The 27741-nt window shown below is 40.8% G+C and overlaps 1 protein-coding gene across 1 annotated transcript; it reads left to right on the plus strand.

The window, feature by feature from the left end:
- The first annotated feature begins 692 nt into the window (after nt 1-692).
- On the plus strand, nt 693-22461 carry cimap1b (ciliary microtubule associated protein 1B). The gene is made up of 7 exons (XM_063072186.1): nt 693-830; nt 1700-1831; nt 3247-3447; nt 9146-9247; nt 10876-10997; nt 20859-20999; nt 22160-22461. Exons 2-7 carry the CDS (start codon nt 1723-1725, stop codon nt 22247-22249), a joined length of 765 nt encoding a protein of 254 aa, XP_062928256.1. The 5' UTR covers nt 693-830; nt 1700-1722; the 3' UTR covers nt 22250-22461.
- Nucleotides 22462-27741: the final 5280 nt, after the last annotated feature.

Below are 27741 nucleotides of genomic sequence, written 5' to 3' on the forward strand. Positions count from 1 at the left end.
ACTTTCCTTTTTACCCTGTGATTATTCGTAAGAACTGAGCAATCTGCTTAACAAGCCTGTCACACCTTGGATAAGGTCACAGCTACCCTGTAGATTCCTTTTTGCCTCATATCCTTTAATACTCTCAGCCAGCATTCCCTTTACCTCAGCCTGTCAATGTTCAATCCTCGCCAGCAGGATAAAACTCTCCAGTTCCATTACTGCCTGGGTGAAAAGGTGTCTTATTTCATTCCCAAATATTCGGGTTCTAATTGTAAGGCTGCGTCCCCTTGGTTCACTGAAAACCAATATATTGTCGTTTCTCCGTATATAGTAGGTGCAATAAAATCCCTTAATTATAAACGAGGTTAAATCCAAATTGGCTTTCTCTTGAAAAATAATACCCATCCCCAAATGGATGCCCCTTCTCTATCACTTCCCAAAGACTGAGTTCACTGATGTGGGGCCCGCCTCTCTTCTCCATTTTATTCCGAATTTTACTATGTTCGAGTCTCCCGTTGGAATTTGGAGGGGCTGGTGTTTTGGGAAGGTACACCCCAGTACTCTTCTCAGGTGACATCCCCGTAACGACGAAATTCCAGGGCTTGTATAAAGACAGGGCCGCGGACATAACCTTACCCACCCTCTCCCCTCTCATTGCATTGTTAGCTCAGGCCCAGGCACGTCATCAGTCTGGACGTGGCTGTTGCTGGGACACGGCAATGACCCTGGCGGCTGAGGGGGACGAAGATCTGTGATCGTCTCGGGAGGCGCACTGCACTCGGTAGTTGTTATAACACTTGGCAGCGTTGTGTCCTCTTTCAGCTGCGTGCTTAATCCTGAATCCAAACGTGAGTGTGAGTGGCTGTTTAAAGATCTGCAATGGGAGCATGCGAGTTTAAAAATAGCTTGCGCGTTTCACACGGACACCTACAAATATCAGTGAAATATCTTTGAATAACTAGTATTTCTTTAAAAAAAAGCAAAACGCCCTCACGAAGGTTTCGATCTATGTAAAGCCTGGCTGCTGGAGGATCGAAAGTGAGATGGTTATTTGTGTTGAGCGGTGTTTGACGCGGGCTGGTAGAGAGCAGCGGATCTGTGGAGCTGGAGAAGAGGGAAGTATGACATTTGGCTCTCGTGCCGCCCTAAAAAACAAATTTCCTGTCAAAGTCCACAATACACAGTGGGAAGCCAATCCTCTCCAGTTTGGTGGACCCAACTTTTGCACTCTGCCTTCTGCAGGGCGCACGGAGTGTGATTACGCTGAGCAGAACGGCAGAGGCATAAGATCAAAAGACGAAAATGCTAAGACCCCTCAGTATCATTCTCTGTTTTTGTATCCACCTCACCTATTTAATCTCACTGTCCTTTGCCGATTTTTGTCCAATTTAAAATGTTTGATTTCTAACTCTCCCTGCGCTGATGAAAGACCTCTGTTCCTCCACAAATGCCTACTGACCCGCTGAGTGGGTTCCAGTATTTTTGTTAATTCGCATTTTGCCTAAATTCTGAAAAGGCTTCAGTCGTTTCCACTTCTCTTCCAAAATTTCTAATTGACGGGAGTACAGTATCTCAACTTCTCCCTTTCAATATTGTTAAGAGAAGCAAAACACAGCCAGAACAAGAATATCCATCTCCATGACTGTAAACATTTGATGCTGATGCCAAGTTGTGAGCTCAGATCCAATCATTATGCTTTGTTTCTAAATTCACACAGCCAGATAAATCTACCTAGCTACAATGCCTGCTGATCCTTGGGTTGGAACATGGAGACCTCATCGCCCGAGAATGGCGATTGCAGCTATGTACAGCGGCCCAGGTCCCAAGTATCTCCTGCCTGGACACACAGGTTTGTATGTCGCCAGAATCCGTCTTAAGCGAATTTCCTCTTAAATGTGATACAAAGGATGAGAGTCCTGCGGGAGCTCACATAACCCACAGCAATGAACACATGCTCATTCTGAGGATAAGAGCAGGGATACCACCATTTCTTATAATGAAGACCCCATCTGCAGAGCAGTGCAGATCAAACACTAGTTGTAATGATAATTACAAAGTACATTGGAAATATTGAGGCCCCCTGAATTTAAGGCTATACAGTAGCAGACTGCATAGTGAACGGGAGACCCATGAGTTTAGGGACTGTACAATAGACAGGAGCCCATGAGTTAAGGAGCAATGTATATACTAAGTGAGGATTTTGGACAAGTGAGATGCTCCTGCTCCAGCAAGGATGAATCCACCTCAATTGGCCAAGAAATCATGTTCCAAAACCCACCAGTGGGGAAATGCACTTTTCTAATATTAACGTAGAATTTCAGGGAGAGGTTGAATGATCTGGATCAGGCTGGAAGCTTGAGACTGGTCAGACCAGGGATAAGGGTAATGCCCAGAAGAGAGTGAGTTGTGATGGTCTGGTTCTGGATGACAATGAGTGGATGACAGGTGGAGAAAAGGGAGAGGCCAGAGTAGGTGCTGGGGGCATCAGCAGGAGAAGAAAGGTAAAAGGAACTGAAAGAGGGTAAATGAAGTGTAAGGAGCTGAAATGGAGAAGCATTGAGGGGGAAACTGAGTGTACTGTTATAAGAGGAAGGCTCACCTAGGAAAATGGGATCAGGATAGAATAGTAAGAAATATAATGTAGACAGTGTCTGCTTGTGTCGATTTATGTACAGGAAGTGTGTGTGTGTGTGTGTGTGTGTGTGTGTGCATGTGCATGCATGAAGTTTGCACAAGACCTTGCTCTCACATCTGTATGATTCCTGGGTGTGACAGCTACAGCATTTTAAAACAATTCACACATGGGAATCTGTCACTATCTATCAGAGCTAGATTAGAAGCAAGTTAGAGTTGACTGGAGAAGTTGTGTACAAAGAAGATAACCTTTAGATCTGAATCTGCTCAGTCACCGATTGCCAAAACCTTCTGCTATTTTGATGGAGGTTGCATTAGCAGATGCCCTGTAATGTTTGGATGTAGCAGACAAGGGAAATACGTTCTCTTTCTGGTTACAGACCACTGGGATTAGGTTTATTTCTTCTCACAGTCAGAGAGTTGTCACTGTACTTCACAAATTCTCCCATGCATTTGTAGAACAGCTCTGGGCTGACACATAAGCATGGAAGTTCACCATGAATTGTGGATCGGCTCAGCAGCTAAATGACCTCCCCTTTTTGATGAAAATCTAATACAACAGAAAGTTGAGTTCCAATTATACAGCAAAGGTTGAAAGCTTCTAATCTTTTCAGTCTCTTTAACTTTAAGGTTATGTTGGTCATGATGCAACCACACACAGGGCTCCTGCATATTCCTTGGCCCAGCGTCTTCCAGGGTTAAAGGACAGCAACACACCTGCACCAAAAACTATTCCGGAAAAGATGACTCATCATGGCAAGGAGACTGCCCCCGCGTGGACAATGGGTCACCGGCCGAGGGACATTGACCCGGGTAGAACACCAGGACCAGGTAAGTGCTGAATGGTCCTTATAAGGCAAGGACAAGATGACAAAGATCAAGCCAACTGCTCTATAATTGGTTCAGTTCAAGCATCTACATTCTGACTGCCTTTGTATAAGGCTGCAAATACATATCTAAGCATACTGTCTCTGTCCTATTCATGCTCTTTACTTAAAACCTTCCATTTTAACCAAGTTTCTTATCACCTTTATGAAATCGCCTTTGAAGAGAAAGTCCAGGTAATTATAGGCCGTTGAGTCTAATGTCAGTGGTAGTGAAGTTACTGGAAGAAAGTTCCGAGGGACAGGATTAGTTTACAGGTGTGAATGTGGTAATAAATCAGGAATATCCTGCATGGTTCTGTTTGAATGGATATGCTGGTCTTTTCGGAGATTTAAGCTTGTTTAGAGTTTGCAGATCTTCCATTATCTGTTCATCTGTTAACAAGTAATTTAATTGCACAAGTGCAGGTTTTCGTCTTTTGTCTGTAATTGGAACAGGGTCATTAGTTCTCCTCTTTAGTTTCCTAGTCATTATTGGCTTTACCTCCATAGAATCTCCTGTGAGTTCCATTGTTAGCCTCTCATTCTCAATCATCTTTTTCTTATAGCTCAATCTTTTTATCTTCAAATTCCTTCACTGCTGCTTTCTTCTCTTTAATATAATTCCTTTCCACTTGTTCTGTCTCCAGTTGCAGAAAAAGCTCTGCATTTCGTATTCTTTCCTTGTATTGTTGATCTAGTTTCTTCATCCTTTTCTGATACTCCTGCAAAGTGCCTTCCTGTAACTGCAGTAGCTGTCTTTTGAGAGATGTCAATTTCTCCTGGTACATCTGCTCTTTTACTTCCAGGTAGTCTTCATCATCCTGCTTATTGGCAATATCTGTCTCCCTTGCATCTTCTGGCATCTTCTGTATCTTCATCTGAGTCGTGGCCACGGATACTGCGTTCGTCCTTATCAGCGACGCTGTCTAGCTCCTCCTCGTCGTTGTAATAGTCGACAATTGGTGAGAGGAGAGCTGTGGACATCTTCTCCACCAAGCTGCCCTCCTTTGTTAACACATCTAGTGCCTTGATGGTGTGCCAATCCAACTGGATTTTCCGGAGCCATTCCCGTCTCAGCAATGGTGGTCCTCCATTTTTCAGTACATAGAGGTTCAGCTGCTGGGTTTTGTCTCCGTAGGTCACTGTCACTTTAATCTTACCTTTGGGTTGCACTTTCTGTCCTCTGTAAGTCCTTAGCAGTAGTTTAGTTCATTTCAGATGTATGTGAGAAAACAGTTGTTTGTAATCGTGTACAGAGATCACTGCTAAAGCTGAGCCTGTGTCCAAATCCATATTCAGTCTCACGCCTGCCACTTGTGGAGTGATCCTTATTGCTCTTCGATCATCAGTCTCTTTCACGCTGTGAAGTTGCAGACAAGACAATTCACTTTCATCTGAGTTGTTCTCATCAGAACTGCTTTCTTTCATTTTGTGCACATTGTTGTGTTTTCCTTTCTGGGGTTTCTTGTTTCTCTGTATTTTGTCCATTTTCTGCTGTTGACTAGCTTTGCATACTCTGCCGGTGTGGCCCTGTTTGCCACAGTTTCTGCATTCTTTGTCTTTAAACCAACAGTTCTCAGGGTCATGTGACACGTTCCCACAACGGTAACATTTCTTTCCTTCATTTCTGTTCAGTGACATTTTATTTGTAACATATTCCAAAGATTTTTGTTGTATCTCTGAAGCACCCCGTGCTGCTATTTCCATTGGTATTGCAATGTTCAGCACCTTCTCTAATATACAGTCTTTTTCACCCAGGAGCTTCTTCTTCTTCACACTGGTTTCACAGTGCATGCCACACACTAACTTGTCTCTCAATGCGTCTGATAGACCAGCTCCAAATTGGCAATGTTCTGATAATTTGTGCAATTCAGCACAATATTCAGAAATGCTTTTATTTTTGCTCTGATTCCGTTTGTGAAATTTAAATCTTTCAGCAATGACCAGTGGTTTGGGGTTTAAATGCTGTTGGAGAGTGCCTACTATTTGCTTGAATGTTTTGTCAGCTGGCTTTTCAGGGGTTAACAAGCTCCATAGCAGCCCGTATGTTTTTGCTCCCATAATACTGAGTAAGACGCTGTCTTTCTTTTCATCATTAACACCGTTAGCCTCACAATATAACTCCACTCTCTCAATGTAAGTTGCTCAGTCTTCAATGCCACTATCAAATGCTGTAATGGTTCCAATCATTGCCATCTTTGTTATGTTAACTTAGCCTTGTTTTCCCTTTGTTTTATTTTTGACTCACGTGTCCTTTTTGCTAGGTCCATGAATGCACTCCATCTAGATGTGTGTGTCGCTCCTTTTTATCTCCCTTCTGGGGCAGTCAGACCCTCAGCCCCTGGGGGTCAGCACCGGCTGTGGTCTCGGCTGGACGTGCTGCGGCTCCGACTGTGTCTCTTGGTCTTCCGATGTTCCCGACCCCGGCTGTGCTTCCGCCTCCTTTCGGACTCGCGGCCTTGGTCTGCCTCCTCCTCCTGTTCCTTGGCTCGTTCCTTGCGCTCTTCCTCCGAGTGTCGTTATCAACTAAAACACAGCGTTCCGGTACGATATAGGTTCATTAACCTTTTCACCAATTTGTTGTGTATGTGGCCTGGTTACACAACAATGCTATTAATAAAAACGCTGGAGACGGGAGCTAAGATTCATGGTTCTTTACTGGCAGAAACCGAACTTGGCACACACGTACAGATCAATATGCGCCTAATAACGCATGCTCAATATGTGCCTAATAGCGCATTCAACGACGTGTTACTAAAACATAAAATAGTCCCTTATTATATTGTAGGCTATATGGTACAGATAGTATTCAACATTGTCTACCTGGGCTTCATTAAGGCCATTGGAAAACTTGTCCAAAGTCTTGGAGTTCATGGGTTCAAGGTACGTTGGCAAATTTGATCCAATGCTGTCTTGGTAATAGGAATGTGAAGCTGATATGAAAGGTTGATTTTGTAATTGGAAACCTGTCATTATAGGGATCAGTGCTGACCCTTACTGTTTCCTGCATTAATCAAGTAGAAAGTAGATTTGCAAATTTTCAGATTGTATGAAAATCAGTAGTACCATTGATTATGAGGAGGATAGTCTTAAAAGCTACAGAATGATATTGCTTAACTGATAAATTCTGTGGAGCAATGGTGGAAGGAATTTAATTCTGTTAAGTGAGAGGTGATGCATTGCTAGAGGCCCAATAAGTGTATGTCATATATCATGAATGGTTGTGTTCTCGGGAGCAGTGAGAAACAAAGATTTTGGTGCACTAATCCATAAATCCCTAAAGGTGGAAGCACAGGCAGATAAATATCCAAAGTTCAAGATAAAACTTATTGTCAGAGTACAAACATGTCACCACATACAATCCTGAGATCCTTTTCTGCGGGCATACTTAGCAAATCTACAGAACAGTAGCCGTAAACTGTAAACATCAGGAACTATAAACTGTAAACAATCTGTGCAAATGCAGATAATAAATAAATAGCAATAAATAACGAGCATGAAATAACAAGATGAAAGAGTCCTTAAATGAGTGTGGTTATTCCCTTTTGTTCAAGAGCCTGATGGTTGAGGGGTAGGAACTGTTCTTGAACCTGGTGGTGTGAGACCTGAGGCTCTTGTACCTTCTACCTGATGGCAGCAGCGAGAAAAGAGCCAGGCCTGGGTGGTGAGGATCTTTGATGATGGATGCTGCTTTTCTACGGCAGTGTTTCATGTAGATGTGCTCAATGGTTGGGAGGGTTTTACTCGTGGTGTACTGAGCAGAATCCACTACCTTTTGTAGGATTCCCCACTCAAAGGCATTGGTGTTCCCAAACCAGGCTGTAATGCAGCCAGTCAGCATACTTCCCACAACACGTCCATGCAAATTTGCCAAGGTTTTTGATGACATGCCGAATCTCTGCAGACTCCTGGGGAAGTAGAGGCACTGTTGTGCTTTTCTGCAATTATATTTATATGATGATGATATTGAAGGCATACAGGATGCTTGCTTTCAATAGCCTGGGCATAAAATTTAAGGAAATGGAGATCATGGTACAACTTGATGAAACTTACATCAACCATAAAGTCTTGTGTGCAGCCACATGTTGCTTTGGATGCAGCACTTTGGGTATGAAGAGAGACTGGATAGGCTGGATTTCCTTGGAGTGGAGGAAGCTGAGAGCAAACCTAAATGAGGAATGCAAAGTTATGAGCGGCATTGATGGAACTAGGATTAGTAATTTTTATCATTAAGCTGTCACACAGACTTAAAAATGTCAGCTGGTTCTTTTGTGAGGGAAGGAACTCTGTCATCCTTACCCAAACAGGTCTGTACTGTACACACAATAGCCACAACATACCTGACTTTTAAATGTCATTTGTTCACTTAATTGTGTAGTAATGATTAAATATCTGTGCAATGCTGCCCATTTTTTGAGAATATATTACAACAATGTCTCATAAGGAGTTCATTTCTGTGCAAAAGTCACAGTTTCTTCAATCTGATTCACAACACGCTGGAGGAACTCAGCAGGTCGGGCAGAATCCATGGAAAAGATCGGTCAACATTTCAGGCAGGAACCCTGACAAAGGTCCTGACGAAGGGTTCCGGCCCGAAATGTCGACCGATCTTTTCCACCGGATGCTGCCCGACCTGCTGAGTTCCTCCAGCCTGTTGTGAGTGTTGCTTTGACCCAGCATCTGCAGATTATTTTGTGTCTTGAATCTGATTATTGTCAGATTATAATCTTCAGGAAAATAATTGAAACTTAAAAGAACAGGCCAGGTCAGGTCTTAGAACTTGATCAAGGTGGTCAAATGTGGTAACTACACCCAAAACTATTCAGATAAAATTCCATGAGATCCATTGAAATATCATAGACATGTTGAAACAATGAGTGTCATACTTGTTTTCTTATTTTGATCTGGATAAAAAAGAATTGCATTCTGTAGCACCTGAGAAGGACCACAACCTCTATATGTAACATAACTTTGTTAATTGATCCACCTTTCCTTTGTCATGTAACTTGTTTAGATAGCATTTGGATAAAATGCTCTTGGACATTAATTGCTTCAATTACGCAAACACGAGGAAATCTGCAGATGCTGGAAATTCAAGAAACACACACACAAAATGCTGGTGAAACTCAGAAGGCCAGGCAGCATCTATTGGAAGAGGTATAGTCGACGTTTTGGGCCGAGACCCTTTGTCAACCTGACGAAGGGTCTCGGCCCGAAACGTCGACTGTGCTTCTTCCAATAGATGCTGCCTGGCCTGCTGCGTTCCACCAGCATTTTGTGTGAGTTGCTTCAATTAGTTGTTTTAATTACTTTGCTTTAATTTAGTTACTACATTAATTGCTCTGGTGTTGATAATCATGGTTCTTCTCTCCAGTGTTAAGTTTCTGAAATTCTCTACCTGTCTCTCCACTTCTTAAAAAAAATCTTCAATTTTTACATCTATAATCTAGTTTTCATTCCGATACCAAAGCGTAAAAGATTTTGGTATTAATCCCAATATCTTTTTATGCCTTGGTGCCTGAATTTGCATGAAAATACTTAGTGAAGCAGTTTGGAATGTTCTGCATCATCATTGCAGGTTTGTGGTCGTCTGTAAGTTACACCGGATAAACAGGTATTTTACTATGACTCACTTTGCCATTTCGGTTTGTTTCTCTGAGCAGCGAATTACAAGACAGAACAGGCAAATAGATTAGTTCATCGCTCTGGTCCAGCCTACTCCATGGCTTTACGGACAATCGGGTTCAAGGGAAATGATGGCCCAGGTACAGTTATCGGCACTTAAAAACCATCTCCCAATCTGTTGTATTTCACATATGTGGCTGGATGATGCCAATAATGAAGCCTATTTAGTATAATTTGATTGCTCCTGTGTTAACTCTTAAAGAAATTGTTTCTAACACCCACTGAGGATGGGACCAAGGATCAGCTTATTGGAGATTCAAAAGCACATAATTTGTAAGACTAGTGATAGATCGTATTCTTTATATATCTGTTAACAAGATACAATGAAGAAATCCATTATAATCCTACCAACCTCGAATTTTGCAGCTCTTGGTTTTTTTTAATAGCTTCCATCCCCCCTCTCACCGAGGACCATTCCTTCATTCCTGACGCTCTCTCTCATTAGGACCATTCATAAGAACATAGGAAATAGGAGCAGGAATGGCCATCTGGACTGTCGAGCCTGCTCTGCCATTCAATAAGATCATGGCTGATCTGGCCATGGTCTCATCTGCACCTACCTGCCCTTTCTCCATAACCCTTAATTCCCCTACTATGCGAAAATCTATCCAACCTTGTCTTAAATATATTTACTGAGGTAGCCTCCACTGCTTCATTGGACAGAGAATTTCACAGATTCACCAGTGTCCGGGAAAAGCAGTTCCTCCTCATCTCGGTCCTAAATCTACTCCCCTGAATCTTGAGGCTTTGTCCCCTAGTTCTAGTCTCACCTACCAGTGGAAACAACTTTCCTGCCTCTATCTTATCTATCCCTTTCATAATTTTATATGTTTCCATAAGATCTCCTCTCATTTTTCTGAATTCCAGCAAGTACAGTCCCAGGCAAGTCAATCCCTCCTCATAGTCTAACCACCTCATCTCTAGAATCAATCAGGTGAACCTTCTCTGCACCACCTCCAAAGCCAGTATATTCTTCCTCAAGTAATGAGACCAGAAATGCACACAGTACTCCAGGTGCGACCTCACCAGTACCCTGTACAGTTGCAGCATAACCTCCCAGCTCTTAAATTCAATCGCTCTAGCAATGAAGGCCAACATCCATTTGCCTTCTTGATAGCCTGCTGCACCTGCAAACCAACCTTTTGTGATTCATGCACAAGCACTCCCAAGTCCCTCTGCACAGCAGCATGCTGCAATCTTTTACCATTTAAATAATAATCTGCTCTTTCCTTTTTTCCTTCCAAAGTGGATGACCTCGCATTTACCAGCATTGTACTCCATCTGCCAGATCCTTGCCCATTCACAGCCTATCTATATCCCTCTGTAGACTGTCCGTATCTTCTGCACAATTTGCTTTTCCACTCAATTTAGTTCTTTTTTGATGATTTAATTAACTGTTAGTTGAGTGAAAGATGACAAAAGGATATTAAGTGGTATTCAAACTGGAAACTAAAATACAGGTCAATGGAAGAGGAATCGGAAAGGTGACAATAACTGGATTATTTATTCAGACATTTGATATAGAAAATGTAAAATGCCTCCTAAGACACATCTGTTAAACGTCTGAAGATTCAGTCTGAATTAGAAATCATTTTGTAGTTGGCAGACAATGGCAGATAAAAAAGGCAACATAACTTGGGTCAAGGTCGCCCCTAGCAACCTGGTGAATAACGTCGGTCATTTTATTTCTGCCTCATCCTTTCACTAGGACCTGCACGATACAACGACGTGCAAGTATTTGGACCTAAAATCCCACATCTGAAAGCAGCACCTGCCTACTCCATGTCACAAAAAACAGCGTTTGGGAGCATGCTGAGTAACATTGTAAAAGTAAGTGAATCCTTGCCTGGGCATAGCCTGTTTCACTTTTGAGGCATGAGTGTTGATTTTCATTGGAGTTGAGATTGGTTTATTATTGATCATGTTCGATAACAGTGGAAAGCTTTTTGCATACTGTTCATACAGATCAAATCATTACACAATGCATTGAGGCAGAACAAGATAAAACAATAACAACACAGAACAAAGTGTAACAGCTACAAAAAACATGCAGTGCAGGTTAACAATAAAGTGAAAATCATAAAGAGGCAGATTATGAGGTCAAGAATCCATCTTATCATTTAGTAGTCTTATAACAGAGGGGTAGAATCTTCCCTTGAGCCTGGTGGCATGGGCTTCCAAGCTTTTGTATCTTCTGCTACTGGAAAAGGGAAGAAGAGAGAATGACCAGTGTGGGTGGGGTCTTTGATTATGCCGGCTGCTTCACTACTGCAGCGAAAAGTATCATCTAAGTCCATAGAGGGGAGGCTGAATTCTGTAATGCGTTGAGCTGTGTCCACAGCTCTGCAGTTTCTTACAGCCACATGCTGAGCAGTTACTATACCAAACTATTATACATGCAGAAAGAATGCTTTCTGTGGTACATCGATAAAACTTGGTAAGGATTGATAGGGAAATACCAAATTTCTTTAGACTCGTAAGGAAGTAAAGGCATTGGTGAGCTTTCTTGCTTGTGGCATCTTTGTGGTTGGACCAGGAGAGGCCATTGATGATGTTTACTCCTAGGAACTTAAAGCTCTCAAACTTCTCAACCTCAACACTGTTTACATGGACAGGGGTGTGTGCACCGCAAAACCGCAACACAGCCCCCATCCCGTTTTCTAAAGTCAATGACCAACTCTTTCATCCTCCATCTAGCAAAAACTAGTCAAGGACATGTGAAATGTTCGAATTCGGGCTGGGGAATATGCTCATTTCTTTTCCCTTATCAATACGCAGCTGGCTCCTGTGTTTAATGGTCCCAAGAGAGCAAAACCTTTCTTAAATCTGCAGGCCTAACTCTGACTTTTGATTTAACCTAGTCAGTGCTGGGAGCAGGAATAATGTCCAGAAAAGGCTTAGTAAACTCAGTTTGAGCTTAACACTCACAAAATAGATGAGCTTCACATTGTTGTTTATATAGTTCTATTATAGCTAAAATTACCATCACTGGATAACAAACGAGTTCCGTTGTTACAGATATCCTTGAATAGATTTTGTCCACAAACAGGAAAATACACAAAAATCATTCCACACTGTAACCCTAATGGATGGCATATAAAGCACTTCAGACTGATAAGAATGAACAATTACTAACAATGGAAAGACAATAAACTGTAGGAATGATTCAATATACTTTCATTGGATTTTGAAAATACAGTCGGCCCTCCATATCCACGGGGGATTGGTTCCGGGACCCCCCGCGGATACCAAAATTCACGGATGCTCAAGTCCCTTATATAAAAGCCTAAGAGAGCTCGTAAGGGTGTTACAAAAAGCGAAAATAGTGTTCAGCATTTATTTTGCAGCGAGCCATTATACAGGCAGCACGCACCTCGAGCAGCGAGAGTGCTTTATCTCAATTTATTTTGTGTATCCGTTAGCAAGATGTGTCCTAAGGTATCAGAAAAGCCTAAGAGAGCTCGTAAGGGTGTAATGCTTAGCATAAAACTGGACGTGATTAAGTGTTTCGATGATGGTGAAGGAAATAAAGACATTATGTGTGCGTTGAACTTGCCTGCGTCCACCATTCGTACTATTTATGCGCAGAGAGAAAGAATCTTGAAAGCTGCCGATGTTAATATTGGTTCTGCTAGTAGCATATCATTCCTGCTTTTACTATATGTTAGTGTTATTGTAGGTTTTATGTGTTATCTGGTATGACTTGATAGGTTATTTTTTGGGTCTGGGAACGCTCAAAAAATTTTTCCCATATAAATTAATGGTAATTGCTTCTTCGCTTTACGCTATTTCGGCTTATGATAGGTTTCATAGGCTCTACTATCGGATAGCGGGGGATACTTGCACAGTACTTTCGATCTGCAGTTGGCTAATTGCTTTTTAGGAGCCATTTTCTCACAGAAACAAAGGGTGCATACAACACAAGTAGCGACCGAACGAGACGCAAGGCAAATAATGCTCAAACAATGAGTGCTGGAGAGAGAACTTCCGGGTTTTCCCAATCCGCGGATGCGAATCCCGCAGATACGGAGGGCCGACTGTAGTAATCAAATCAGAGTCAATTCGTATGTATAGGTGTCTTGTTATTCAGGCGTTCTTAAACCAGGGACAGCCAATATTTGTAACTCATTTCTTGCAAAGCACTTTAAGAATTTTTATGAGATAACCCATAACTTTCATCAACTGGAGGGAAACTACCTCTCAATTTTCTCAGACTATTTCCTGACTTGAACACAAGTAATTGCTTCTTCAGTATGACAAGGACAAAGTCTCAAAACTCCTTTCATAATAGCACTACAGACACGTGGTAGTAGTTTAGAAGAAACATTAATCTCAATCATGAATAATATGAACATAATGAATACATACTTTTTGCTCCACTATACCCTGATGTACTATATAATCTACTGGTATGAACAGGCTCAACTGCATGAACCAAAACAATATCTATGGCTAATTTTTATAGTGCCTATGAAAAGTATTCACGCCCCTTGGAAGTTTTCGTGTTTTATTGTTTTACTACATTAAATCACAGTGGATTTAATTTCGCAAACACGAGGAAATCTGCAGATGCTGGAAATTCAAGCAAAACACACAAAATGCTGGTGGAATGCGGCAGGCCAGGCAGCATCTCTAGGAAGAGGTACAGTCGACGTTTCGGGCCGAGGCCCTTTGTCAAGACTAACTGAAAGAAGTGATAGTAAAAGATTTGAAAGTGAGAGGGGAAGGGAGCAATCTGAAATGATAGAAGACAGGAGGGGGAGGGATGGAGCTAAGAGCTGGAAAGTTGATTGGCAAAAGGGATATGAGAGGATCATGGGATGGGAGGCGTAGAGGGAAAGAAAGGGGGAGGGGAGAACCAGAGGAAGATATAGTGAGAGGGACAGAAGGAGAAAAAAGAGAAAGAAAGGGGGAAAATAATAAATAATAAATAAATAAATAAATAAGGGATGGGGTAAGAAGGGGAGGAGGGGCATTAACGGAAGTTAGAGAAGTCAATGTTCATGCCATCAGGTTGGAGGTTACCCAGACGGAATATAAGGTATTGTTCCTCCAACCTGGGTGTGGCTTCATCTTGACAGTAGAGGAGGCCGTGGATAGACATGTCAGAATGGGAATGGGATGTGGAATTAAAATGTGTGGCCACTGGGAGATCCTGCTTTCTCTGGCGGACAGAGCGCAGGTGTTCAGTGAGACCTAACGCAGACTGGGAGACTGATCTCCCCCTCCTCCTCCCACTTTCAAATCTCTTACTATCTCTTGTTTCAGTCAGTCCTGACGAAGGATGTCGGCCCGAAACGTCAACTGTACTTCTTCCTATAGATGCTGCCTGGCCTGCTGCGTTCCACCAGCATTTTGTGTGTGTTGCATGGATTTAATTTGGCTTTTTTGACACTGATCAACAGAAAAAGACTCTTTCGTGTCAAAGTGAAAACAAATCTCTGCAAAGTGATCTAAATGAATTACAAATATAAAACACGAAATAATTGATTGCAGAAGTATTTAGTAGAGGCACCTTTGGCAGTACTTACAGCCCTGAGTGTGTGGATAGGACTATCAGTTTTGCACATCTGGACATTGCAATTTTCCCCCAATCTCCTTTACAAAACTGCTCAAGCTCTGTCAGATTGCATGGGGAACGTGAGTGAATAGCCCCTTTCAAGTCCATTCACAAAGTCTCAATTGGATTGAGGTCTGGACTCTGACTTGGCCACTCCAGGATATTAACTTTGTTGTTTATAAGCCATTCCTGTGTAGCTTTGGCTTTATGCTTGGGGTCATTGTCTTTTCACTTTCAATCTTTTTTTATTGATTTAAAAGAATAAGGATAAATACAAACCAGAGGAAAGGTTATCTCAAATGCATAACTCAATAATATTACAAACAGAGAAAGGAGTATACACTGTCAAAATCATATATACTATTAAGCCAATATAAAGAGAAAAGAGAACCACCTCTCCTCTTAACAGTTCATGAAAAAAAGATTCAGAATTTTCTATTATTGGAGAAAAAAAAACCCACTAAACTAACCTAAAACAAAAAAAGGGGGACTGAGGACATTTTGAGGATATAGTTAAAAAAAGGGAAAATCCTTCTGATCAAATCTAAAAATTCGCAGAGAAAAAAGAATAATTAACTATAAAAGTAATAAAAATTAGATCATATGAAAATATTGAATAAGAGGTCACCAAGTTTGCTCAAATTTAAAAGATGTATCAACCGTCCAACTTCTTATTTTCTCCAAACTTAAACAAGACTTAATGGAGGAGAGCCAAAAAAATACGGTAGGTGGATTGGGATCCTTTCAGTACAATAGAATAGCTCTCCTAGCCTATAAAGTTGAGAAAAGGGAGTCATTGTCTTGCTGGAAAATAAATCTTCTCCCAAGTTGCAGTTCTCTTCCAGACTGCATCAGATTTTCCTCCAAGATTTCCCTGTATTTTGATGCATTTGCTTTATCCTCTACCTTCATAAGCCTTCCAGCGCTGCTGCACTGAAGCATCCCCGATTGAAACAGCCACCACCATGCCTCACGGTACGGTTGGTGTGTTTTTGATGATGTGCAATGTTTAGTCTGATGGCCAAAAAGCTCCATTTTGGTTCAATCAAACCATAGAACCTTCTTCCTGCTAACTTTAGAGTTGCCCACGTGCCTTCTGGTAAGCACTAGCTGAGATTTCATGGGAGATTTTTTCAACAGTGTCTTTCTCTTTGCCAGTCTTAAACAAAGCTGCAACTGGTGAAGCAGCCGGGCAACAGTTGTTGTATGTGCAGTCTCTCCCATCTCAACCACTGAAGCTTGTAACTCCTCCAGAGCTGTCATAAGATTATAAGACTATAAGACTATAAGACATAGGAGCAGAATGAGGCCATTCAGCCCATCAAGTCTGCTCCGCCATTCCATCATGGCTGATCCAGAATCCCATTCAATCCCATACAGCTGCCTTCTCACCATATTCTATGATGCCCTGACGGATCAGGAAAAGATCAACTTCCACGCTAAACATACTCATAGACCTGGCCTCCACCACAGTCTGTGGCAGAGCATTCCACAGATTTACTACTCTCTGGCTAAAAAATTCCTCCTTACCTCTGTTTTATACAGTCACCTCTCAATTTTAATGCTATGCCCTCTAGTTCTGGATATCCCACCATAGGAAACGTCTTCTCCACATCCACCCCATCTAGCAGTTTCAACATTCGATAGGTTTCAATCGGATCCTCGGCATTCTTCTAAATTCCAGTGAATACAGGCCCAAAGCTGCCTACACTCCTCAGATGTTAACCCCTTCATTCCCAGAATCATCCTCATGAACCTCCTCTGGATGCCCTCCCATGACAGTACATTCTTTCTGAGATACGGGGCCCAAACTGTTGACAATACTCCAAGTGTGGCCTGACTGGTGTCTTATAAAGGCTCAGCATTATCTCCTTGCTTTTATATTCTATTCACCTTGAGATAAATGCCAACATTGCATTTGCCTTCTTTACCACAGAACCTTCTGGGAGTCTTGCACGAGGACTCCTAAGTCCCTCTGCATCTCTGATGTTTGAACCTTCTCCCCATTTAAATAATAGTCTGCACTATTGTTCTTTTTCCAAAAAGCATTATCATACATTTCCCAACGCTGTATTCCATCTGCCATGTTTTTGCCCATTCTTCCAATTTGTCTAAGTCCTGCTGCAATTGCAAAGCTTCCTCAGCACTACCTACCCCTCCACCAATCTTTGTATCATTCACAAACTTTGCCATCATCTAAATCATTGACAAACAATGTGAAAAACAGCAGTCTCAATACTGACCCCTGAGAAATACCACTAGTCACCAGTAGCCAACCATTAAAGGCCCCTTTTATTCCCACTCGCTGACTCCTGCCTGTCAGCCATTCCGCTATCCATGCCAGTATCATCCCTGTAATGCCATGGGATTTTTATCTCGTTAAGCAGCCTCATGTGTGGCACCTTATCAAACACCTTCTGAAAATCCACTGCCTCTCCTTTGTCCACCATGCTTCTTACTCTTTTGAAGAGCACTTAAAAGATTTGTCAGGCAAGATTTGCCTTTACAGAAGCTGTGCTGACTTTGACTTGTTTTATCATTAGTCTTCAAGTACCTTCAAAACTTCATCCTTAATAATAGACTCCAACACTTTTCCAACCACTGAGGTTAGGCTAACCTGCTTATAATTTCCTTTCTTTTGCCTTCCTCTGTACTGAAAGAGTGGAGTGACATTTGCAATCCTCCAGAATCAAGTGATTCTTGAAAGGTTATGACCAATGCATCTGTTGTCTCTTCAGCATCCTCTCTCAGGAGTCTGGGATGTAGTCCATCTGGCCCAGGTGACTTATCCATCTTAAGACCTTTGAGTTTGCCTAGCGCTTTTCTTTTGTAATATTAATGGCACTCAGTCCTGCTCCCTGACACTCATGGACCTCTGACACACTGCTAGTGTCTTCCACAGTGAAGGCAGATGCAAAGTTCCCATTTAGTTCATCTGCCATCTCTTTTTCTGCCTTTACTACCTCAGCAGCATCATTTACCAGTGGTCCAATACCAACTCTCAGCTCTCTTTTACTCTTTATATAACTGAAATAACTTGTATCCTGCTTCATATTATTGGCTAGTCTGCCCTCATTTTTCATCTTTTCCCTTCTAGCTTTTTTATTTGCCTTTTGTTGGATTTTAAAAGCTTGCCAGTCATTCCACTCACTTTTGCAACCTTATATGTCCTTTCCTTGGTTTTGTGCAGTCCTTATCTTCCTTTGTCAGCCACGGTTGCCTACCCCTGCCATTTGAGAACTTCTTCCTCTGTGGCACGTATCTATCTTGCGCCTTGTGAACTATTCCCAGAAACTTTAGCCATCTCTGCTCTGCCATCATCCCCACCAGTATCCTCCTCCAATCCACCAGGGAAAGCTCTTGTCTCATGCCTCTGTAATTACCTTTATTCCATTGCGGTACTGATACATGTGAGTTCTGCTTCTCCCTCTCAAATTGCAGTACGAATTCAATCATATTATGATTATTGCTTCCTAAAGGCTCCTTTATGTAAAGCTCCCTAATAAGATCTGGGTTTTTATACAACACCCAATCTATGATACCCTTTCCCTGAGTATGCTCAAGCACAAGCTGCTGTGAAAAGCTATCTTTCCTCTCTTGCGATTCGACACCAACATGATTTTCCTAATCCCCCTGCATATTGAAGTCCCTCATTACAATTGTGTTATTACCCTTATTACATGTCTTTTCTAGTATCCTTTGCAATCTGAACCACACACCTTAGCTGCTATTTGGAAGCCTACATATGATTCCCATAAAGGTTTTTTCACCCTTGCAATTTCTTAACTCCAACCACAAAGATTCAACATCCTCTGACTCTGTCACCTCTTTCTGAAGATCTAATTCCATCTCTTACCAACAGAACCACATCATCGCCTATGCCTTCCTGCCTGTCCTTTCAATACAAAGTACATCCTTTGATGTTAAGCTCCCAACTTTGGCCGTCTTTCAGCCATGGCTCAGTGATGCCCACAAGGTCATACCAACCAATCTCCAATTGTGCCACGAGTTTATCCACCTTATTCCAAATGCTACACGCACTTAAATACAGCAACTTCAGTCCTGCATTCTTCGTCCTTTTTAAATTTGCCTCTGTGGTACAATTTAACTCCCGCTCCAATTCTTCAACCACACATTTATCTGCCACTTCATTCTATTCCTACCCTCACCGTTGTGTGGCACAGGCAGTAATCCTGAGATTACCACCCTCAAGGTCCTGTTTCTCAGCTTCCTTCCTAACTCCCTATATTCTTTTTTCAGAACCTTCTCCCTTTTTCTTCCTATGTCGTTGGTATCAATATGCACCACGATTTCTAACTGCTCACCCTCCCTTTTCAGGATATTGTGGATGCATGCAGAAACATCTCGAACCCTGGCACCTAGGAAGCAAACTACCATCTGTGTTTCCTTTTTGCATCCACAGAATCACTTATCTGTCCCCCTGACTATAGAGTCCCATAAAACTGATGCCTTCCTCTTCAGTTCCCTTCCCTTCTGAGCTACAAGGCCAGACACAGTGCCACAAGCATGACCACTGTTGCTTCCCCCAGGTAGGTCCCCGCCTCCCCCGACAGCACTCAAAATGGAGTACGTATTGTTGAGTGGGCAGCCACAGGGATGCTCTCCACTATCTGACATTCCCCCTTCCCTCTACTGACAGTCACCCCTTTATCTGATTTCTGTAGCCTTGGGGTGACTACCTCCCTCTAGCTCCCGTCTGTCAGCTCTTCACTTTCCCTAACAAGCTGAAGGTCATCGAGCTGCAGCTCCATTTTCCTAACTCGGTCTGTAAGGAGCTGCATCTCGATGCACTTGATACAAAGGTGGCCATCAGGGAGGCTTGGGAGTCTCCTGGAAATCCCACATCTGACACCCAGATGTGGTTCTGTAGATATACTCCCTATTCTCTCTAGAGTTAAATAAGAAATGAGGAATGAACCTGCCTGGACTCTGTCCTCGCTGACGCCATGTTTGAGCCAAAGCCTTCCTACTCTGACTCAGACTTCTCTGACAACGACTGCTCCCATGATGACTGCTCTGCTGGGCAGTACCTGTCTTTTATAGAGACTGGGTTTCCCATCAAAGATCTTTGTTGGACCTTCATGGAAAAGCTCCTCTTGTGCCTGCACAGTACTCCAATCAATGAGGATTGGTCTCTTGGTGGCCTCCCTCACTAGTCCCCCTCTTGCACGGTCACTCAGTTTTTAAGGATGACCTGCTCTAGGCAGATTTACAGCTGTGCTATATTCTTTCCATTTCTCGATGATTGACTTGACTGTACTCCAAGGAATATTTAGTGACTTGGAAGTTTTCTTGTACCCATCTCCTGACTTGTGCTTTTCATTAACCTTTTTGCGGAGTCGCTTGAAGTGTTTGTTTGCCTTCATGATGTTTTTACCAGGATACTGACTCACCAGAAGTTGTACTTTCCGGATATAGGTGTACATTTACTACAATGAAACACCTTTACTACAGTGTAACACCTTCACTGCAAACAGGTCTCCAAAAACAGATCTCTATTTAACTAATTACGTGACTTCTAAAACCAATTGGCTGCACAGGTAATGATTTAGTGTGTCATATTAAAGGGGGGGGGAATACTTATGCAATCAATTATTTTGTGCTTTATATTTGTAACTAATTTTGTCACTTTACAGAGAAATTTTCACCTTGAAATGTAAGTGTCTTTTTCTGTTGATCAGTGTCAAAAAGCCAAATTAAATCCACTGATTCAATGTTGTAAAACAATACAACATGAAAACTTTTTATGGGCACTGTAACTACCATCAGGCTTATGTAGAAACACATCCACCATTCCACAAAATATTATATTCAGACTAGTATGCTGTAACAGCAAGCAGGCACACATTCTCCTCTGGGATATTTGAAATTTGCAATTGAAATTGTTTTGCCTTGTAGCTGAATCTGCTGACGTTGCAATCATTTGGTCATATGGGTCACTTTTCTGCCTGGCATCATCCCTCTCTAATGTTGCTGAATTTAAGGTATCAGGGTTAATTCTGTCTCTGGCAACAAATTGACATTTATGGCCTAGATCAGAAGTGGAAACTGACCTGTGCCAAATATCATGTACCATTGCCTTTGAAAATTTACTTTATCTTTAATTACAGACTCCAGGGCCCTGTGCATATAAACACGTGGAAACTGATGTATACAAAAACAGAGCACCCACGTACAGCATAGTGCAACGCAATCTGATTCCAGGAGACACCACTTTGAGACCAGGACCTAATCGTTATAGGACCGAAAATGTAAGTAGCAATGCTAAAGAGGGGTTTTTCATTTTAGTCCTGGTCACTCCTAATGTGATAGACTGAGTTTTCCTTGAGGCCCAATTAAGAAATGTGCCTGTCTGACCTTTCTCTATGGGTTATGTGGAAAAGTAGGAAAGCAGAATTTTTTAAAGGCATATTGGTATCGAAGACTTTGTGTGCTGTTTCTCATGAGCTCAGTTTCTTTCTCATAAAATATGTTTAGGTAAATCCATGGATGGGAAAGGTTTGGAGCAAAGGTTCCCGACCTCTGGTCCATGGTCCAGTTGCTTAATGGTCTTGGTCTATGGCATAAAAAAAGGTAGGGAGGACCCCTGGTTTAAAGGGTTAAAGACCAAATGGGACTAGTTTAGGTGGGCACCTTGATGAGCATGGATGAGTTGGGCTGAAGGGGCTATAGCTGCAGAAGTTAACAACAGTTCCCACCAAATGTAGCACCTAAACTAGAGTTGGTACAGAATTTGTTTTTGACTGTGCAGATTACATTTTTGGACTAAATGGATAATCACTTGAGTAAGTCAATATTCCCAAGAGTTTAGAAGAATGAGAGTTGATCTTATTGAAACTTAAAATTAGTTGAGAACTTGACATGGTAGATGCTTGGAGAATGTTTCCTCCAGCTGGGAATGGGGATAGCAAAGTTCTTGCATTAAAGACTCAGCCACTGATGGGTAGACTGAGGGGGAAAAAACAGCATTCAGAGGTTGTGATTCTTTGAAATTTTCCACTGGTCCTTTGTGCCAACTTCATAAATCAAATTGTTGAAAATAAGGAGCTTAAAAGGTTTAATGACCACTGCTGCTCCTATTTCTTAAGGTCTGAGTCACCATCACTTGTCTGTGCTATACCCTATTATGCGACACGCATACCTTTGCAGAACAGGTATGCTCATACCATAGCTCCGATCAGGAAGGTGATAATTCTGGCAGATCTGGCTCCTCGTTTGCTCAAGATTTCTTCATGTCCCATTGCAGTGAGTTCATCATTTGCTGCCTGAACATGAGGGCTCACTTCCACAATGTTGAAAAGCAGGGAGCTTTTTAATTACCAGTTTAATTTAAGGGAAATAAATGGGATTATTTGTGTGACTACAGTAAATATTACAAGGTGAAACTCAGTTTAACTCTTTTTTTTCCTAGGTGAATGTGCATAAAAGCTATCCCAAATACACGTTTGGAATCCATCATTCCGACTACCTTACGCCTCTTATTGTGACACCCACAGACTAAGAAACTAACGCAGAGTTCTTGGCAAAATTCTATCAACTTCCCTAGCTGAAATATCAATTGTGCATTTTTTAAAAAATTTCATTTAAATATTTGATTCTTGTTCATCCTATGTATGTGATGTAAAACCTGGAAGTTTTTTTTTATTATGAGTTTGCTTGTGAAACGTAACCCCAGAAAAGCCATGTAGTTGTCTATGGCCCTTGACTGGAGAGAGTTACTTGGACTCCAAACTTACTGACCTTTTTGCTACCCAAGTAGAAGGTGCTGCTGTGATTACAAATTTTTATCCTTCACACTTAGGACCTGAGGCTACATAACTAACAGGCTTAGCAGGACACTAAATTAGGTGGCTGATACTAAATGAGACTGTCTTTTTTGATAGTGAAGCAGGTTACAGTGAATTACAAAGAGATATTAATCATTCAGGGAGGTGGGCTGAAGAATGACAAATGGTTTTCCACTAAGATAAGTGTGAAGTGATGCATTTTAGACATTCAAACCAGGGTAGGGCTAGTGAATGGCAATGCAATGATGAGTGTTGTGGAACATAATCCTGGGAGTAAAAAGTTCAAAGTAAATTATTATCAATGTACATATATGTCACCATATACAACCCTGAGATTCGTTTTCTTGTGGGTATACAGTGTAAATCCAAGAAACATAACAGAATCAGTGAAAGACCACACCCAACAGGACAGACAAACAACCAATCTGCGAAAGATAAACTGCTCAAATAAAAAAAGAAAAAATAAATAAATATTCAATAAATATCTAGAACATGAGATGAAGAGTCCTTGAATGTGAGTCCATAGGTTATGGGCCAAGTACAATGATGAATCAGTTAATTTGAGTGAAGTTATCCACACCGGTTCAAGAGCCTAATGGTGGAAGGGTAAGAACTGTTCATGAACCTGCTGGTGTGGGTCCTGACGATTCTTCCTGATGGCAGCAGCGAGAAGAGAGCATGGCCTGGGTAGTTGTCATCCTTGATGATAGGTGCTGCTTTTGTGTGACAGCGCTCTGTGTAAATGTGCTCAATGGCACAGGGGGCTTTACCCATGATGGACTGGGCCGTTTCCATTACTTATTGAAGGATTTTCCATTCAAGGCATTGTTTTTTTTCTCTACAACTGCACAATTGCTGAAAGCAGCTGTAACAAGTAGGCAAGGTTGTGAAAAAAACATTTAGCATCCCTACCATTCAGTCAGGGCATTGAGTTTAGGACTGGGTTATGATGTTGTAGTTAAATGTCACTTGGAGTATCATGTACAGTTCTGGTTACTCCATTAAAGGAAAACATCATCAAGAGGGTACAGAAAAAAAAACGACAAGGACGCTGCCTGGAGCAGAAGACCTGAGTTATTGGAAGAGGTTGGCCATACTGCATCTTTATTTCTTGTAGCATAGGAGAATGAGAGGTGATCTTATAGACATTTATAAAATCATGAGGGCGGCATGGATAAGCTGGAAGGTCATAGTCTTTCCCTGGGATTGGGGAGTCCAAAACTAGAGGGGACACATATAAGGTAAGAGGGAAGAGATTGAAAAGATACCTGAAAGGTAACTTCTTTACATAGACAGTAGTGAGTAGCTAAAATGAAATGCCAAAGGAAATAGTCAAGGTGTGTGCCATTGCTACATTTGAGACGTGGAAGGGAGGGCCTTGGAGCATTATGGGTCGAATGCGGAACTAGCAAGGAGGGTGTTCTGGTCAGCATGAGCCAGTTGGGCAGAAGGGCCTGTTTCTGTGATGTATCACTCTATGACCCTACATATGACTCTGTTAGTTTTATTGTTGGGAGGGATCAGACAAGTGGATCTTCTGCAATTTGCTTTGATCATTGGGGACTTTACAATAGAAACAACTTTGGAGGATGCAGTACAATCTGCAGCAGGTTTGTGGCAATCTTGCTTATTCAGTAGTAAAGGTAGTCTCCACTGGTGTAGCTGATTGCCTCTGTTTTTTCCCATGTCCCAAGCTGCTGGTACTGAAAAAGAAAGAAGTATACTTGGTTTGATGAGTTGAGCCAAACCAAAACATTAGGCAAAAGAAAATGTTCCTGGTTGTGTTTGGAAGTCACAGGTGATTTAACCCCCATTCCTCCAATGGAAGTTCCCCTTGCCAGAGATAGAAGATAGATGGGTTTGCTCTGGTGGAGGTTCAACAAGCATATCTCAATCTATTGTGGGTGGGAAGATAAAATGCTAAAAATTATAAGAATTTACAACACTTGTCCCTGAGAATGTAGCACAAGACACTGAGATCTACCTCACTTGGGTTGTGTATTATATGGTTGGGTTGACCTGATCTCCAATCTTGGCCAATCCATTTGCAAACATTTCGTCACAGTATGAGGAGACATTATCACAGTGCTGTTTATTTGTATTGTATGAATAATATGTGATCAAAAGTAAACACAATGGAGGTGGGGCAAATTTTTCTAGAATTACTTGAGATAGAATAAATTTAGAGAAATTATTGTATTTTACTTTTGTACACAAGAAATTAATAAAGTAGCAATATTTATAAACTCAGTCTGAATGTGTTAAATAAAATAAAAATATGAAAAGCAACACACATCAAAGTTGCTGGTGAACGCAGCTTGAATTTACAGCATCTGCAGAATTCCTCGTGTTTGTGTTTTTAAAAAAAATATAAAAAGCATGCTTTGTAAATTGAGACAGTCTAACAGGACAATATCATTACACTTAAGAGAATCATTGTTTGATCCTTTGGAGCTATTTTGTCCCCAGCCAACTCTATCAACCTTTGCAACAAGTTTCCCAATGCCATCTATCTAGCATCTAATCTCCCTAATGCCAGTCTTTTAATCCTTGGCACTGCTTCCAAATATCCCCTTGGCTCCACTTACACTCTTTTCAAGTATTTCATATTTGACATCAGCATACCTTCTGTCATGATTAAAAAAATAAAAAGTGCTTGAATATACTTAAACCTATTGCATAGAGCTACTGTGTATTGAAGAAAACACATACACTGGCATCTGTGCTCCTCTTGAATCACCTCCAATTCATTCTCACCAACAGCTCAACCATCTCTGTTCTCTGTCCTATGCTTTTCCAACTTTGTCTTAATTTCATCTGCTTAATTCACCTCAGCTAACCTAAGAAATGGTAAATTACACTTTCTACCAGCATAAACATTTCTTCCAACTATGCTATTTGATTTCTTGGTAGCAATTTACCATTGTTACCAAGAAACCTGATGCATGGTTTCCTCAAGGGAAAATCTTACCTGACAAATCTATTGGAATTCTTTGAAGAAATAACAAACAGGATAGACAAAGGAAAATTGGTTGACGTATACTTGGATTTTCGTTTTTTTCTTTCAATCTTTTTTATTGATTTGAAAGAATAAGGATAAATACAAACCAGAGGAGAGGTTATCTCAAATACATATTTCAATAATAGTACAAAGAAAGGAATATACACCGTCAAAATCATATAGAGTATTAAGCTAATATAAAGAGAGAAAAGAACCACTTCTCCTCTTAACAGTTCATAGAAAAAAAAGACTAAAGATTTCTGTTATTGAAAAAAAACCCCACTAAACTAACCTAAAACAAAAAAAAAGGCGGGGAACTGGGCAGTACATTTTGAGGAAACAGTTAAAAAAAGGAAAAATCCTTCTGGTCAAATCTAAAACTTCGCAGAGAAGAAAAAAAATTAACTGGAAAAGTAAAAAGAATTAGATCATATGAAAATATTGAAGAAAAGGTCACCAAGTTTGCTCAAACTTAAAAGATGTGTCAAACGTCCGACTCCTTATTTTCTCCAAACTTAAACAAGACATAATGGAGGAGAGCCAAACACAAAAACCAGTAGGTGGATTGGGATCCTTCCAGTACAATAGAATAGCTCTCCTAGTCAATAAAGTTGAGAAAGCTATCATGCATTGAGCGGAAGCAGGAACAATTTGAGAATAATCCCAAAGATTGCCGTAAATTAATTAGATTGTAGGTCCAGACCGATGACTTTTGAAAATGTTCTAAAAACATCTCTCCAAAAGTTATTTAACTTTATGCAGGACCAAAACACATGAGCTAAAGTGGCCACCTCAGTGTTGCATCTATCACAATTAGGATTTATATTAGAAAAAATATGCGCTAGTTTACCTTTTGACATATGTGCCCTGTGCACTACCTTGAACTGAATCAAGGAGTGACGGGCACAGGTAGATAAATTATTAACTAAATGACAAATTTTATTCCATTGATTATCTGAAAGTGACTCTTGAAGTTCCAATTCCCAAGCACGTTTAACCTTATCATTTAGACATCATTCGTAAATTCAATAGCTGTTTATGTATGATGGCTATTAATCCTTTTTGGAGTGGTTTAAGCTGAAAGGTAACATCTATCATATTTGGTAAATGAGCAAATGGGTAATTCGGTAACAAATGACGTAAATTCTTAACTTGTAAATATCTAAAGAATTGTGCATTAGATAAATCATATTTATCCACTAGCTGCGAAAAAGACATTAAACAATCCTCTAAAAACAAACCTAGAAAAGTTTTTATTCCCTTAGTTTTCCATGTTAAAAAGGCCTTATCTAAAATTGATGGATTAAAAAAAGTTAAAATGGTTATTACTAGAAAGAATAAAGTTACTTAAGTCTAAAGATCTGCGAAACTGAAACCAAATTTTTAATGTATGTCTAACAATGGGACTAAGATCTTGTCTACCAATCTTAGAAAACAAAAAGGGAAGAGGAGCTCCTAGCAAAGAAGCTGGAGAGAACCCCTTTACCGAATTCTCCTCCAAGTCCAGCCATGAAGGACAGGCCCGCATATCTATACAGTGAATCCAAAAAATAATATAAAGAAAAGTACAATAATTGCCCAGTAACAGAATCTAAAGTTTGGTAAAGCCAAGCCACCATCTTTTTCAAATTTTTGCAGTAAACGTTTACTCACTCTAGAGCTTTTATTATTCCAGATATATGACAAGATCATAGAATCTATTCTATCAAAAAACGTTTTTGGGACAAAGGATGGAACAGCTTGAAATGTATATAAAAATTTTGGTAAAAATTGTCATTTTTATAGCATTTATTTGACCAATTAATGACATCGTCATAGGCAACCATTTGGAAAGTGTTTGTTGTGTATATCCAATTAAAGGAAAAATATTATATTTATATAAATCTTTAAAATTTTTAGTAATTTTAATACCAAGATAGGTAAAATAATTTTTAGCAATATTAAAAGGTATTTGATCATATTGATCTGAATAATTATTAATAGGAAATAATTCACTTTAATGTAAATTTAACATATCCAGAGAAAGTACTAAATTCAGTAAATATGGATAACATAGAAGGGATAGATTTCCTAGGGTCTGAAGTGTAAACTAATAAATCATCAGCGTACACCGAAACTGTATGTACTTTATCCCCTCTCTTAATACCCTGAACAGAGTTGGAGTCTCTAAGAGCGATAGCAAGTGGTTCTAAAGCCAAATTAAAT

The sequence above is a fragment of the Mobula hypostoma genome, chromosome 20, assembly GCF_963921235.1.
Source record: "Mobula hypostoma chromosome 20, sMobHyp1.1, whole genome shotgun sequence".
Taxonomy (NCBI): Eukaryota; Metazoa; Chordata; class Chondrichthyes; order Myliobatiformes; family Myliobatidae; genus Mobula; species Mobula hypostoma.

Excerpts from the sequence above, each read along its gene's own strand:
- cimap1b (XM_063072186.1), top strand. The coding sequence starts at position 1,723 with ATGCCTGCTGATCCTTGGGTTGGAACATGGAGACCTCATCGCCCGAGA. Across the intron at positions 9,248-10,875 it reads CAAGGGAAATGATGGCCCAG|GACCTGCACGATACAACGAC; the intron begins GTACAGTTATCG and ends TCCTTTCACTAG. Across the intron at positions 10,998-20,858 it reads TGCTGAGTAACATTGTAAAA|ACTCCAGGGCCCTGTGCATA; the intron begins GTAAGTGAATCC and ends CTTTAATTACAG.